At 31.1% G+C, this 17,196-nt stretch overlaps 2 protein-coding genes and 1 non-coding gene across 3 annotated transcripts; 2 read left to right on the forward strand and 1 right to left on the reverse strand.

Annotated features, from left to right (window-relative positions):
- The first annotated feature begins 2,767 nt into the window (after window positions 1-2,767).
- Window positions 2,768-5,509, forward strand: LOC129305785 (sphingolipid delta(4)-desaturase DES1-like). The gene is made up of 2 exons (XM_054945871.1): window positions 2,768-3,144; window positions 4,514-5,509. Exons 1-2 carry the CDS (start codon window positions 2,980-2,982, stop codon window positions 5,330-5,332), a joined length of 984 nt encoding a protein of 327 aa, XP_054801846.1. The 5' UTR covers window positions 2,768-2,979; the 3' UTR covers window positions 5,333-5,509.
- A 4,826-nt stretch (window positions 5,510-10,335) lies between these two features.
- Window positions 10,336-10,408, forward strand: TRNAV-UAC (transfer RNA valine (anticodon UAC)). Its single transcript has one exon. It is a non-coding gene; the product is annotated as a tRNA-Val (tRNA).
- Window positions 10,409-11,608: 1,200 nt separating this feature from the next.
- LOC129306356 (pentatricopeptide repeat-containing protein At1g02370, mitochondrial-like) lies at window positions 11,609-14,194 on the reverse strand. The gene is given in 4 exon segments (XM_054946910.1): window positions 11,609-12,395; window positions 12,398-13,466; window positions 13,805-13,960; window positions 13,963-14,194. Coding segments are annotated over 4 exon segments (1,482 nt in total). The 5' UTR covers window positions 14,071-14,194; the 3' UTR covers window positions 11,609-12,246.
- Window positions 14,195-17,196: the final 3,002 nt, after the last annotated feature.

Raw genomic sequence — 17,196 nt, forward strand, 5'->3', positions numbered from 1 at the left:
CATCTCACATGAAATCACATGTCCAAACTCATAAGCTCAACATACTTCACAAGTCAAACATCACATTTTAATTGTTTTCACAACATACTAACAATCAAAAACCATCAATCGCAAATGGATGGCAAGCATAAGGTTTCCCTATTTTCAAAACCTTTTTCCAAAATCATCACATTATCAAATTGTATCAAAATTATACATACTAGTATCAAATCATAAGTTCAATAATTTTGAAATTAACATACAATTATATGGAATAAGTTTTTATCAATTACTTCAAACCTTGAAAGGTCCAAGGTTCACCCTTCACAATACTAACTTTCAAAGCTTCACACAAGTTTGAATGGTATCAACATAATTCACACTATAATTATAAGCAAGAATATCATCGTATTCTCGCTTTTTAGGGATTATATTAACAATAATTTCACATTTCTTTATTCTATCAATATCATAAATTTCTACTGATTCATACCTAATAGGTTTATTAGGTTTCATTAACGTACCTTATCATTAATAGATTTTTAAACCACCATTATGGACCATCAACACGCCCAACAACCCCATTTATTATAATTTTCACATATTAATGGCTCTTACCCAACAAACTCTTGATAAATCATCAATGTAAGTTTTATTTATCATAAACAACTCCTATTATATCTATTTTAACAAATAGAATCAGATCCATAACTCCTATGAACCAAAAATCAACCTTCCAGGTCAAACCCTAACTCAAATCTTCATAAACATGAGAAAGAAAGGAAGATGAGAGCATATATTACTTAATTTGGATGTTTGGGAACTTCAAACTATCACCAATGTGGTCTAATGTTATGCCCTAGTAGAGCCTTTAATGTGCTCTTCATGTTTCTCCTTCTCCTTCCTCCTCTCTGTTTTTCATATGTAAAGACGAACTGATTAAATCAAATTTTTAACCGTGTGCCGCAGTGCACGTAATCCTCTGCTGTGGTGCATGACACATAAAGGCTCGTTGCATTTAAATCTACCTCTCTATAATGGGGTGGATTGAGCACACGTGGCGACATGTGGCATAGAGAGTATTCCTTTACTTTTTTTTTCTTTTTTGTTAGAGTAGTCCACCATTGATTTGAATATATTTTTAGGATTGAAATCATAATTTAAGATTAAGGGGATGTTTGTATATGATACAAAGCTTAGGAGTGTTATGTGTAATTTAGCCAAAACAAAATTGTGAGGCAATTAGGCGACCATCTCCTCCATCCGTCCCTGGCTCCCTGCATGCATGAGTATGATAAGAAAGATGCAAAATGATACATGGTTAGGTCGTTGTCTATTGAAATATATCAAATCAATGACTTAATTTACCTATGAACGGTTCTTATGGCAATAATTATCATCTCATCTCACACACTTATCTTTTGACCCAATCACGTGATATGATGCTATGTTACAAAAAAAAAAAAAAACTCGTTATCATGTAGTAATTTCATTTTTTTTTTCATATGTTATACTCACTTTATTTAAAAATATAAGATTTTTTAAATAAATTTTACTCTAATAAAAGTAGTTATTTGTTTTCAAATTAACCATATCTTTTCATATTTACCCTTATTTAATATAATATTTCACTTTAAAATAAATATAAAGTGATTTATTCAATAAGGATACCTAAAAAAAAAAGAATAATGATTGCATTTTGAAAGACTGAAAATATCTTACATTTTTTAATATCTAACTCTTCAAAAAAATATTTTACATTTTCAAACAGAGAAAGTATATGATATAAAAAGTAAGTTGTGTTCTACATGATTCATAAACAACGCTGTTCATTATAAATTTCATAATGTGTTTTGATATAATGATAAAATTTATAATAAGCTATACTATAGTTTTTCAAGTATAGTTTTTCTTAAAATTTCATATGATGCACAAAAATATATTTAGTTAAACGATGATGAAAACTTGTCATCTTAGTTGGACTAAAATCGCCTTGGTTACAACAAATGGCCCGCTTTTAAACCATTTTGAATGTCACAATATTAATATAAATACTCCCTTGATTTTAAATTATAAGATAATATTAAAGATGTTTTTACTGTTTTAAAATATAAAATAATTCATAAAAATAATATTTTAATAATAATACTTTTTTAATACCATCTTTAATAGAGAGAGAATTAAAATGATTATAGATTTAAGATTATATTTAATAAAGGATGTTTTTAGATATTTATATTTTTATTTTTAAAAATTATAAAGTATCATTATTAAATTTTATTAATGTGTGTAATCTTTATATCAAATTATTTTATAATTTGAGAAGAAAAGGTGCTTAGCAAACGAACTATGCATTAAATCAAATATTGCACCTTAATGTAATCTTTATATCAAATTATTTTATAATTTGAGAAGAAAAGGTGCTTAGCAAACGAACTATGCATTAAATCAACACGTATTGATAAAAAAAAAATCACCCAAAAAAAGGGGGGGTTGCCAATACCTTGTCATTGGATTTTAGGGGTGCTAAAAATTTAAGGTGCTATTTTGTTATATATTCCCAAAACGTATCAAATTCTTATTCTAAATAGTGCTCTTAATTGTGATTCAATTTGTTTTCTTTTTTTGATACAAAGAATTTTCATGTAAATTGTCGCAAAAGTGGCATTGCTTTATTTTGAATTAAATAAAACCATATTGGAATTCATCAGATTCTCTTAAAAAAAGGGTAAAAAAAAAGAGTCACACCACCCAAAACACTGCCACCACACGTCCACGCCAACGCCGTTGGGAGTGCGTGTGAGTGACTGTTGATGAACGTGAGGAGCAATTTTGAACGCAGAGAAAGAGGAGGAGGAGGGAGAAGAAGCTGACCTTAGAATCTAAATTTAGATTTCTTATTTTTGTTTTTGTTTTGTTCCTTTTTGTGTGTTTAGAAAGTAGAGAGAGAGAGAGAGAGAGAGAGAGAGGGTAAGGCAGAGAAGGCAGAGAGTGGTGCACATGGGGATGGGCGAACGAAGAGAGGAGGAAGAAGGGGTCGTCATGTCCACCGACTTCTTCTGGTCCTACACCGACGAGCCCCATGCATCGCGGCGGCGGGAGATCCTCTCTAAGTACCCTCAGATCAAGGAGCTATTTGGCCCAGATCATTGGGCTTTCCACAAGGTTTGCTCTCTTCGAGTTGTTTCCGTTCGTTTATGCGTTTTTTAATGGCTGCTGTACCGAGCATGTCGTTAGTTAGAGATTTGGAGACAATGCAGAGGTTTTGAAGAATCGGATTTGAGTGGTTTATGGTTATATTTCAAATGTGAGTCCTTGTGGATTGTTGGTGTGCTGGATATTTGTGGTTTTTGGTACTGATTTGAATTTTGGGTATGGATTCTGATGTCAGTTTTATCCGTTATGGTCGTTTCTTTTTCTTTTTTGTGGGGTTTATTGGATTTGTTCGATGGATCTTGAGAGGTTAATGTGGTTTCTTTTACTGGATAAATGGATTTCTTCTTCCTATTCAATGTAAACTGGCTGAGATTTAGCTTTCTTATCTGTTTTCTTTTCCTTTTCCTTCCATTCGTTTATCTTTCTTTTCCGCATTAGATTTGAGTGGTTTATGATTGTATTTATTTCGATTTGTTTGCATTGAGTTGGTGTTTTCTTTTCTGGCCCCCTCCTCCCCTCTTTTGCCTGAAGAGTTGGTGTTTTCCAATATCACGTCCGGATTGGGACTTTTTGTTTGCTGTGAAAAATCAATGCATATTATTCTAGATTATTTGGGATTTGAAATGGATTGCTATTTATCTTGTTTAAATCTTACTTGTTGGATTCGGTCCCTGTTCTTTGTTCTTGGATTTCACATTCAGCGTATCTGCACATCTTGTATATCCTGAGCCTTTTCTTTGGTCTTTAAATTGCCTTCGTTGCAAAGATAAGTTTCTTTACAGTTCTTCTGTGCTGTCTAACTCAACATGTCGTTCGTTTGACTCAGTGAGAGAAAGAGAGAGGGGTTCGTTTGCTTAGTATTCCATTTTATTTCTTTACCAAAAATTCATGGATAAAATTGTGTCAAAAGGACAAGGTCAGGCTTATCTACTCTTTATTCCATTTTATTTCTTGATCAGCAATTCATGTTACCTTGCGTTGGGAGTGAGGCATTGATATGGCCACAATAAGTCTTTTCTTGTTTTCCTTGGATATCTCCCTAGAAATTTCAAGTTGCATAAATCTCTATCAAAATTATAATTGCCAAGTTTGAGTATTATTGAAGTCTTGCTTTCTTTAAACTGGCCCTTCATTGTATCGTCAAAAGTGGTTCAAGAAAATTCACAATTGATGCTGGCATGATATATTATGCTCATATTTATTGACCGGTGTTGCTTCAAATTTATGACGCTATGGCCAAATATTGGTATCAAGATAATGATTTGACACATGATTTATTTGGATGTATAACCTTTTAGCCTTTTAACAAACCTTTAATATTGTAGTTGTTGTTACAACGAGAATATTTCGTCATTTGCTTGAAATTGTGATTCTGCAGATTACAGTAGTAGTTTTGCTTCAGCTTGGTACTGCTGCCTTGCTACAAAATGCTGCCTGGCTGGAGATACTCCTGATATCCTACTTTTTTGGTTCATTTCTCAACCACAATCTCTTCTTGGCCATCCATGAGCTCAGCCACAATCTTGCCTTCTCAACTCCCGTGTACAACCGGTGGCTGGGAATTTTCGCTAACCTCCCTATTGGTGTGCCAATGTCTGTGACTTTCCAAAAGTATCACTTGGAGCACCATAGATTTCAAGGAGTAGACGGCATTGATATGGATGTCCCTAGCCTCATTGAAGGGCGTGTTGTGACCAATATTTTTGCAAAAGCCATATGGGTTATCTTGCAGCTCTTCTTTTATGCCCTTCGCCCTCTGTTTCTTAAACCAAAACCTCCTGGTTGCTGGGAGTTCATTAACTTTGCCGTTCAAATTGCCCTTGACGCCGCGATGGTTCATTATTTTGGCTGGAAATCATTTGCCTATCTTATCCTCTCAACGTTTGTTGGTGGCGGGATGCATCCAATGGCAGGGCACTTCATTTCCGAGCATTATGTCTTCAAACCTGACCAAGAGACATATTCTTACTATGGTCCTCTTAATTTTCTCACCTGGCATGTGGGCTACCACAATGAGCACCATGATTTCCCTAGGATTCCTGGGAACAAGCTTCACAAAGTGAAGGAGATAGCTCCAGAGTATTATGAGGGCTTAGCATCATATAAATCTTGGAGCCAGGTCATTTACATGTATATTATGGACAGATCAGTTGGACCTTTTAGCCGAATGAAGAGGAAGCTTCAGAAAACTGAATAGGTGCTCCTCCTATACACATTATCGTTCTTTTTATATCCTTACCTGTATCCCCTTCTTTTCTCTCTTGAATTTTTCAATGTAGACTGTGTTTTGATGGTGTGATAATTATATGTAACATTCTGAAGCCATCAGGCTGTACTCAGTTTTCAGCCTAATAGCAAGTCATTTTTTTCTCAATGCATTCCTCAATCCTTACCTGTTTTGAATTTCAATTTATTCTGAATTCTCTATCTCTCAAGATCATCTTTTAACTTCTGTTCTCAATGTAGATAGCATAACAGTTAAGTCCTGTTTGATTGCTAGAAAAAATGTAAGAAGAATGGATTAAATAAACAAAGGCAAAACCAAAATGATCAAAATGTAAAGGGATGATAGGTCAATCATATTCATGAGGAGGAAGGGTAATTTAATTCATAAGGTTAATAGTTATTATAGTTCATGAGGTTTGTGGAGTGTAGGGTGGTTTTCACATTTGTAGCATGTAATATTGGATTTTATCATTCTTATTAGAAGGGGAGGATAATTTAATTCATTTTTATTTCAATTTCTTTAATCTATTTTCTTATCATCCTTTATAGCAATTAAACTTCTCTTAAGTTTTGATTTTGTAACTTTTTTTGACTTATCATCATGCTGACCGGATTTTTGTTTGTTGCTTTCTGGACAAGTTTCTTATACTCAACATATATTATGCAATGTATTAATCACCCCCTAAATACCCCAAGTTTTTACTCTACAGTTCTTAACCCAAAACCTAAATTAAAATTGGATTGAGCCGGTTCAATTCCTCTGCATCTTTGTCATATTCCAGTAAGAAACTAGTCAATGTTCCCACGAATTATATGAATTTGGGGGGAAAAAAAGAAGTAAAGATTTTATGTTGATACTTGATACATGATATGAAAATAAGTGAAATAGAAAATGAAATGAAAAAGGTGGTTACGAAGATAAAATAGCTCTCACATAAGTCTTATTCCATTAAGTGAGGTCAGTTATATGAATTTTTTATGCTATTGTGATTTATGATATAACAAGCTTTTAAAAGTTAACTAAGAGATTTCAGTTAATAATTTTTAAAAGTGTTCTCTTTGACCTTCCCTTTACTTCTCTTAATAGAGTTCAAACTTATCCACTGCACTTTCCTCACTGGCACCTCTTGCCGTCTTCTTTATATATGGTCAAACTATTTTAAATGAATTTCTACCATTTTCCTCTCAATGGGCGCTACGTTCACTTTTTCACATATGCACTCATTTTGAATTTTATTTTTTTGTGTATGTTTGCACATCTATCTCAATATTCTCATTTCTGTTACTTTTCAACTTTATCTTTTTGTTGTCATATTAAAGGTCAACATTTACTGCCATATGATATAATTAGTCTTATAATGATTAATCATCATTATTACTTAGTAGTAGTGCATCATAAATAGGAAATATTCCAAAACATGTCCACAAACATTTTCACTTACAAAGATTGGGAATGTAGCTATAAAGAACCTTTTTTTGTACAAGGCTACTTTTTGCACTAAGAATAACTAATTTTTTTTTTAACTAGATAAATTTTAAACTATACTTCTCTGATCCTATTTATAAGTCACTTTTAGCATATTTCACCAATATCAAGGAAAATATTAAAACTTATTAACTGTCTTAAAATTTAATAAATTTTTAACTTTGCTCTTATTAAATATACATACTTCAATAATACATTTTCTCTCTCCAACATTCAATAAAAGATAAAAAAAGAAATTTGTGATGAAAACTTAATGGCATGACTTATATATAGGATTAAAAAAATTCTTCATTCTCTGCTTTATAAATAGGACTAGAGGGAGTATTTGTGTAGTCTATCTATTTTTTTCCCCTTAGAATAAGTGATGATAAAATCTGAAGACAAACCAGAAACACTAATAATAATTTAACGTGATCACTCTTTTCTAAATCTAATTGGCTCGTTGTTTCTGCAACTTAGCAACTAATAGGAATGCTTTATAAGTAACACACTTTGTATCCCTTCACACCAGTTTCCTGAAGTACCACTCATAGAATTCAGAATCTCTTGCTTTTGCCTACCAAGTGTTAAGATGGTATATTATGATTAGGAAAAAGAAGATGGGGAAAAAAATAGGTCTTTTAGAATAAGAAAAAAGTTATAAGTAATTAATTCCAGCTGTTTCTTTAGGTGGATGCAATCTGGGGTCTACCACAAACAGCATATTGTGGGGTCTGAGAAATTTGCTTCAACTTCAACAGGTGAAGCCTTGGCATAGTGTGGTCCAACATTAGGATTGGCGGTCCCAACAGGTCATGATTGGAGCATATTCATGCCATAAATATTAAACAATATTTAATATTGACCGTTCAGGGTTTAACATAATATGCTCCTTTTGTTTGGCTTGGGACCAACTATGAAAGAAATAAAGGTAGAGACATTGAATTAGCTGTTGATAGAACCTACGTGTGTGGCGGATTATTTAGTGTGTGATAAGGCTTGTTCTTCTCCTTCTTCTTGTTTTTTTATTTTCGCTGTTGACTGGAAGAGAAGAGGAGGTTTGTATGAAAGGAGATGAGAAAACACAAAGGTAACATGATTAAATAAAAATTAGATGTACATTTATCCTCTCACTTAATGTCCCAACATTTCATTTTTGCTTCAAAAGCTCCCCTCGAGCTCGTTGGCCCAATCCACTTGCTATTGCTTTTTTAATTTTATTTTATTTTTGAAAAGTTAGCTTGCACATTTGTAAAGTACCAAACAACATCTCACATCTGAAAAGGGAAAAAACAGTTTCCAAATACTAAAAGTGTCAAATTTAAACGGACCCTAAATCTTACATTGTTTACTCTTTTCTTTTTCTTTTTATCTCATATTTGATGGTTAGTGAGGAACATTAGCGTTGGAAAAGAGTAAAGTGAGATCATGTGCCCTTAGATAAGATGATCACTGGCCCTATCCACTGACAGATTTCCAAGTTTAAAATCATAAAATTTTTAAAGATATTATTTTAAAAGGGTTAAGTTTCAATTTTGTTCCTATATTTTTTTTAGGAGTGTTGGATATCTTATACTCTTAAGTGGAGTAAGTTTTCTTCTAAAGTATTTTTGAGGTCCAAAAATGCCCTTATGTTAACAGGCCATTAATTATGCCATTTTCTACTGACGTGACATGTGTATACGGCCTATAGATAATGGCAGGTAAGAAACTAACCATATCCTTTAGTGTTAATTTATCTCTAAATTCTTATTTAGGAGCATTGGGCACCATAAAATCTTTTTTTAAAAGCAATGGATATGTTGAAGTCTTATTAAAATAAATTTGAATAAATATTGCCAAAATATTAAATATTTTCATATTTAATAATTTAAATATTATTATGCATAAATATTCATTTAAAATTTATCAATTACTTTTTAAATTTTAACAATTCAAACTAACATTTTATAAATTTATATATGACTTCTTATTTTTTATATATCGATATTTGATTTTCTCTCTGAGGTAATTTTCAAATCGTTTACTTTTTTTGTGTGTTGGAATTTCTATGTCATTTTAAATTTTTACATCATTTTTTGTAATTTTTTTGACCAACTAACGATCGTCCTTTAAAATATTACACTATATAAATTTAATACTTTTTATACATTGTAATATTAGGAGTAAAATTAAAAACATATGACAAATCAAGACTAATAGTATGTCAACAAAAATATTTATTTAAAATATATCACTTATTCCATTAATGTGCTACTAAAAAAGTTACTTAACAAGAGAAAAATGAATAAATGAGAAGAAAAAAATCCCCCATTAATTTGGAGGTTCATTCCTTTCGTTTTTAATACCAAATTGCAACATATCAAAAATATTAAAATATTAAATTGAGTGGTGTAATATTTTAAATAATAATATTTAAATTATTAAATATTAAAATACTTAATATTTTAATAATATTTATTAAATTTTATTTTAACAAAATCTTAGAATACCTAGCACTCTTAGAAAAAGAATTTAGGGTGCTTAGCCACTTAAAAATATGGTTAAAGTTTTACATGTCACTATACGTGGACCTCAAGCATATGCCATGTTAATAAAAAATGAAAAAAAAAATTTAACGATTGACTAATAGAAGGAGTTTTTTGTTTCTTGAAAAAAATAATTTAAGGATAAAATTAATTACCTCACTTAAGAGTATAGAATATCTAACGCTCCTAAAAAATAAGTATGAGAGTAAAATTAGATCTTAATCCTTCTTAAAACATAAGGAGTTGGCAAACTTTATTGGAGTTTAAGGATTAATGTTCAAGGATTATGAAGTGCTCACAAATTGGCAAAATCAAAACAGATTTTGAATGTCAACTGTCATTGTAGCCACCAATTGAAGAAGCAAAACCATAGTCATCATCTACTTTCTTTGATTTAAGAACTGTCAGTTTAGAAGTTTATGATTAACTTGAAAGATTAGCAATTAGAGAATGGCAACCATCCATTCTTGAATATTAGGAATGGTTGAAGTAAAATAGCCTTGGAAGCAATCCTTGTTTATGATGCTTACTGCCAATTCACGATGATTGCAAAATCTTTTAATGTTGTGTTTTGAGTCACTTTGCCACAAAATTTAGGGGATACCATAAATGAAAGTATCTGTAATGGTTGGGTTCAATTTATGAATATGAGACTTATATGTCAAATAGTGAAACTAAATCTTGACCATCAAATAATCAATTTGTATGATTGTTTAATGAAATTATTTACATAGTATTAATTTAAAAATATGAATTGAAATAATCTCAGGTGCAATATCAGAATCTGTGACCAAGTAATTAGGTATTTGAATCCATGTAACTTATGCTTAACTACTTGAACTAAAGACCAAAGTCTGAAAAGCCATTCACATTTATCCTATCATAGAACTATTGGGCAATGAATTTCTGCAAGCTGGTGGAGCTTCCAACAACTTTAATCTAACCTTGATTAGTGATTGTTAAATAATTATCGACATCCGCGTTGCTGTGGTGTAGTGGTCATCACGTCAGTCTTACACACTGAAGGTCCCCAGTTCGATCCTGGGCAGCAACACATTGGTGAATTTTATTTGATTTTCTTTTCCTTTTTGTTTTTTGTTTTCCCTGAAATTAGTTTCAACTCTCAACTCAGAACGTGCCTTGATGTGTGTGGCCTTGACGTTACTGCAGTTTTATTATTATCGAGGATTCAACAAAAATACTATTCACTACGTATTTAAAGATAGTATAATGAATAGTTATTTAAAAAAAAAGGATAGCATAATGAATTTTGTTTAAAAAAAAAACAAAGAAAAAGTGAACTTGTACGTACATTTATATGTAACTTTTTGTCACTGTATGCTCCAATAAAAATTATCAGCATTTTAGCATACGATTAGTGCTTCGTAAGCTCTCCATTAAATCAACCATATCTCATTTTGTATTCATATTTCCATGACATTTTTCATTTTCCCCAGATCATCCTCCATTTGTCTTTATTCTCAGTCCCAGGATAGAACTTGAAAGATTCAAATTTGAAAATTGTCCTAGCAAAAACTTGATTCGAAATGATGCTATGCTTCAATGACATCAAAAAAGATTCGATTACACTTTTATCATTATTACTTTATTATCACGGGTTTTAAAAACCAAACCGAACCGGCCAGTTCAATCAGTTGAACCGAAAACCGGCTCTTGGTCCGATTCGGTTGACCCCTAAAACCGATCAGTAGAGAACTAATCAACAACCGGTTGAATCGGTCAAAAATCGGTAAAACCAAACAAATACCGGACCAGTTCTCATGAAAAAATCGGATAAAATTTAAAAAAATAAAAAAAATAAATTAAAATTAAAATTAAAATACATCTTTCTTGATATTTAAATGAAAAGCTTCACTTATAGTTAATATTAATTATATATTTATTAATAACAAATTATATTATCAAGCATCTATAATATATTTTTAAAAAATATGCATATTTAAATGTATTTTTTATTTAATTATGATACATAAATTAAAATATATTAATTTAATATCAACCGGTTCGACTCCGATTAGACCATAGTTCGACTAATGAACCGTGAACCAATGCCTTGTCCGGTTCAATGACCGATTCGATTTTAAAACCTTGATTATCACCCACAACTACATTTATCCTTTTGTTTTAATCAAGACTTAAAAAGTTTAAAATTTTCACTTCTACACAAGCACATGCATCTTTGGTTTTGTCCCTGTACATACGTTTTTCTTATCTACTATGTAAGTCTCACAGAGACAATAAAACAAACAATCATATAGTAAAAATGTCAAGCATTGCATCAACAATACAAGCCTTTAAAATTACAAGATCATTTCACACAATAAAAATAAATCAAAATCAATATTCAGCCTTCAATTTTTCTTTCTTTCTTTCTTTTTAACATCAAGAAGGATTGTACTTTTGATCATTTTGCCCAAACCTCATCTCATCTTTGCTACTTGAACTATCTCCACTGGTGCCATCAGCTGATTTTTCAGACTCCTTCGGGCTGGCCTTTTTTATCAGATTTTTTTTTTTCTGACCTCACCTTTTTAATCAGAATTGAAGCATTCTGATTACAATTGCTTCAATTCTAAGCGACCAACGAAGATTGGTCCGAGTAATAAACAGTTTGGTTTCACTTAAGTAAAGTCTTAGGTTTGAACTTTATGTATGTAGAAAACACCTGATGGGAGACTCATCCACCATAGCCAGGTGTGCACACGGGTCAAATCCAGATTGGTCAAGGTGAAGCTTTGGATACCAGGTGAGCAACTAAAAAAAAAAAAATTGAAGCAGCGACTAATTCATCAGTATCATGATTGAGTTGGGCATTTCAGTCAGTTTATTACTCGGTGGCGAACTAGAGCCTAAATTTATATGATGATACGTCTACTCAGAGTGAACAACTGCCGGCAAGTCCTGGTGTCCCTGGCCTATTTCAGACTCTCCCTTAAATATTTGATGAGGTTCTAGGGCTGATTTGTCAACATTCGTATAATTTCTAAGGCAACGATCATCAAAATTGCAATTCTTGAAATTTGGCAAAGCTTTTCAACCCCATCAATTTTCTCTTCTTCGTAATACTTCAGAAACGCACTTATAACTTCCGGTGAAGGACTCCATCCACCATCATCCTTTTCTTCTGAAAGAGCTGCCTCTAGGTGATGCACTGCAAGGTCTTCCTTTCGTTTCTCCAAGTAGAAGAGTACAAACCTTTCATGAGTCTTCCAAAAAGGTCCTTTGCCCTGCCTCCCCTCAATGGCCTCTTCAAACACTGACAAGGCTTCTTCACAGAGGCCCTGACTCAAATAGGCACTTATAACTGTACTCATTAATCTCATATCATAAGATCTACAACTTGATTTCCACTCCTTAAAGCATTTTGTTATACCTTCAATATCATTAAGCCTACGGAGGGATTGAAGCATTGTAAGATAGCTCACGTTGATCACTGGAGGGACTGATTTGATGCAATCCCATACCCTATATACTTCACCTTGATTACCAGTCCCTGCATAGAGAGTTAGTAGAAAATGGTAAGCTTCACGCTCCTTTGGTCTCGCTATCTTTTCTAACATCTTAAGTGCAGATTCAGCTTTCTCAAAATGTTTAGCCTTTACATAGATAGCAGCAAGATTGCTATAAGTCAGCCAACTGATGTTGTCTTCGCTTTCCCTTTTCATTTCCTCAAAGACTCTTTCTGCTCCTTCAATATCATTTAAGGAGGCATAGCTATTCATCCAGATATGATATATAGGACCATTCATTGGAATTTTCCTCTGCTTCATATTATCTATTATTGGAGGCACCTTCTCAGGTTTGCCCAGTCTCATATTTAAACACATGAGATTACTAAAGGGCAGATTTCCAGTGACATAACCGAGTTCATCCATCTTTTCAAAATGAGCCAATGCCTTGTCTTCCATTGATTGCCTGCAGTAGCAATTCAAAAGAGTTCCATATGTAACTTTGTTCTTTGCTCGAGGAGGAAGACCACTGAAATAGCTCTCAGCAGCAGCCACCCCCTTAGTTAGGGACACTAGATCTAAATATAGTGCAAAGTCTGTTATGGAGAAGTTAATTCCCCTAAATTCTATCCATTCCATTATCTGCATTGAAAGAACAAACAAAAGATTCATTATCTGCATATCCAAGATATACACAACAATCAATTCAGAGAAGGGGAAAATAATTTATCTTTGAACCCGGTTAGTTATGTTTCCATGAGATCTCATTTGCAATTATCAAAATTACATTTTTCGTTATTCATTCAGTGAGAGACATTTACTTTCAATTTTCAGGGTTCAATATGGTCAGGTCACAACCTCCTTCACTTCAACCTTGTCGTGAAACACTCAGTCTCACAGGTAAATACACAAGAATTCAGCTGAACATTTTTACAAGGGCTATCAGAGAGATGGGAAAAAAAAAAGGCAGAAGCAGAAACCTCGAGTGCATGCTGGAATTTACGATACTTTCGGAGCTCCTTAACACAAGTTTGGAGTTGGTCTTTCCTGAGGACTCTGCCCTCCATAATAAACTGGTTTAACGTCTGCGACACGGTCCTTCCTGTCATATCCAGTGACGATAATTTTCGATAAAGGGTAGCTCCAAACGCCGAATGCTTGGCCTCCGATTCGCTGGCTTCGTCGCGGCCGTACACATCTGCCTGAGCAGCCACCCTCCGCCGGAAATCAAACGGCCAAAATTCATCTTCAATGGAGTTAGTTAGGGTTTATCGTAGCTGTCCAAAAACTAAACCCCTCGGCTTGCAAAACCCTGCACGAAAAGCGGAATGACACTCCGCCACTTCTACGGTTCTACCCCATCACTCCCTTTTTTTTGTTTTTTGTTTGTGTACTCGCTCTGTTTTCATATATATATTACCAATTTGAGATGTTAAGTGGAAGTACTCGCTCTGTTTTCATTTATAATGTAAATTATAAGAATGATTAAAAAATAAAAAATATTTATTAAAATAAATAATTTTATTTATATAAAAAATAAATAAAAAGTAATAATTTTTTATAAATAAAAACCGATAGAGTAAATGGAGTGAAATCGTACATAACATTAGCTAAAACATACTTTAAATTTTTTAATTTTATATAAAATTTTAATTTAATCTGTTAAATTTATAAATTATTTTTTTAATTCTTTAATTTTAATATTATTAGTTTTAAATAATTATTTTTTATCAATTATTGTCATTTAAAAAAATTAAACTTAATATGTTAATATTTAAAAATGTTTTGTTAATTTTTAAAAATTAATATAAAAATTTATTAGGATACAACTAACAGTGTTAGGATTAAAAAATTAAAAATAATTTATAAAGTTAAAAAATTAAAATGAAACATTATGTAAAGTTAAAGAATTTAATATATACGTTAGTCATAAAACATTTTACTATTTAAAAATTTTATTAAAGAAATAAATAATTTTATTTAAGTATTATTTATAAATAAATATAAAATTAATAAATTTGAATTAGATATCATTATATTTTTTAGGTGAGTAGGAGTGAAAGAGTGGGGGGAGAGGGGTGAGAAGATGAAAGTTAAAAGAAATTTTTGGATAGATTCAATGCACCATACCATCTTTAGTCCATCTAATAAAAACAATGAAAATATGATACTTAAATAACCTTAATATAAATTAATTTTGACATTTATGATAATGGAGAGAGAAAGTGTAAAAAATAAACAAGAATTCTATTATAAAAAAATTTATTAAAAATAATGACACAAGATTTAATTGAATTGATGTAATTTTATTGGATGAATGTGATGCACTGCATCCACTTAAGAATTTCTTATGTTATTTATATCATATTATTTCATCATTAACTCCCAAATATGGGGTTAGGAAAAATGGGTTTAAGATGATAAAGGAAGATTTGGAACAGTGCTATGAAAACTAATCGACCATTGAAAAATCAAAGTACTGATTCACGATTTAATAGTATGACCAGTCTAAACTGTAGTCCAATAGATCATAAATAAATTAATATATTTTAAATATATTTTAAATATTATATGTTTAAAGTAGAAAGAAATAATCATATATAGTAAAAAATGAATATTTAAATTTAAAACAAAATAATATACAATAAAAAAGATAATATCCATTAATATTACATTATTTTCATCCAAAAATATATGTAATTATTTTATAATTTATAACTTTCAAATATATACATATATACATAATTCATTGATATTTCTTGCATTCTTTTTCATTTTATAATGTTTATTTTGTATAAATGTGTATAAATTATATTTTAGAAATATGAATTAAAAGCAAAAAAAATAAAAAAGTAATATGTTCGATTCAACTAGTTTTTCACCAATTTTATTGCTTTTGGCCAGTTCAACCAGCTCATGATTGGTTCATAAAATGAGCGATTTTTTATTGTAACTAGACCATACCTATGGCCGGTTCAACTGGTCGGTCGGTCGATCTGGTCCAGTTATGATAACAGTAATTTGAAAAGCTGTCCTAAGCTAGTCTACTTTCTTTTAAAATTTTTTTTTTCAAACAATACTATATAATTTCTAACCATCCCACCCCATTCCATTTCATCTTAAAAAAAAAAAAGAAAAAAAAAACTCTCAAATACTACCTAAGGCCTCACTTGGTTTGAGTTTTGGGAAGAATTTTATGTTGAGATGACCTATATTAGATCATCCGGACTTAATTTGGATGTCTTACAAAAAAAAAAATTGAATGGCTCATATTTATTAATTTTTTATTTTTTTAATAAATTATTTTTTTAATTTTATGATCATCATTCTGACATAAAAATAATTTTTTATATGAAAAATAACAGGTTAAAAAGTTTTAAATCTAAATTATCCAAAATTAATTTTGACTGACCCAAATTTCATCACAGTGGTGAGAAACAAAACCAAATGATTTTGACAGGCTTTAAGCATGACTTAAAAAGGGATGTATTTTGATAACTGCCATCGTGGGGTCTCATTTATAAGATATTTTTAAAGTTATTTGATGTTATATAATATAAAGTATTTTGAAAAAAAAAATGATTTGTCAATGAAGTTCATTATAAAATACTATTTGTATACTTAACTTCATATACATAAAATATTTGCTTTTAATCCAATCAATACATGTGAATCAGCATATGAGAACGTTGGAATCACAGGATCTGATATATTCTTATTATTAATATTATTAATATGTTAAAAACCAACTTGTTTTAATTTGATGGGAGAAAAATATATTAAATAGACAAGGCTAACTATTTAAGTCTTTATCTTCTAAAGTCATCCTTCATTTTTTCGCTGGTTGAATATTCTCTCTCCCCCTTATTAAATGAAAGACATTTTTTAAAATTTATATTTTTATAAGGAAATTAAAAACTATATTAAATTGATTTTATTCATATTCACAATTTTACCGGAAAAAACATCTTATAAAATAGAAAGGAATGAGTAAATGTATAAATGTAGTGCTGGCTTTCTTCGTGATATTAATGGGTCCCTGGATCTACGAAATTCGTGAGAATTCTTGCAGATGCAATTGGCATAGATGACGCTGTGAACCTTTTAATTTTGACAATGGGAATATTCTTATATTTGGTAGAGATTTAACATGATAAAAATGGAAAGACATAGTATTTAGCGACCACATTATTATCTTAACAAGCAATTTTTCTATAGGCAAATATGACTTTTCATTTCCTGTTCGTTCATGTTCAATGATATTCAATAAGCTTAGCAAAGGAATAGGCAGCACATGGACAAGGTCAATGAAAGAAGAAATCATAGAATGAATGAAATTTCATGCGAAGCAAACATATAAATCGAACCATGC

Source organism: Prosopis cineraria, unplaced genomic scaffold (genome assembly GCF_029017545.1).
Source record: "Prosopis cineraria cultivar Desert tree isolate PC_DT_omini unplaced genomic scaffold, ASM2901754v1 PC3, whole genome shotgun sequence".
Classification (NCBI taxonomy): domain Eukaryota; kingdom Viridiplantae; phylum Streptophyta; class Magnoliopsida; order Fabales; family Fabaceae; genus Prosopis; species Prosopis cineraria.

Excerpts from the sequence above, each read along its gene's own strand:
- LOC129305785 (XM_054945871.1), top strand. The coding sequence starts at position 2,980 with ATGGGGATGGGCGAACGAAGAGAGGAGGAAGAAGGGGTCGTCATGTCC. Across the intron at positions 3,145-4,513 it reads ATCATTGGGCTTTCCACAAG|ATTACAGTAGTAGTTTTGCT; the intron begins GTTTGCTCTCTT and ends GTGATTCTGCAG.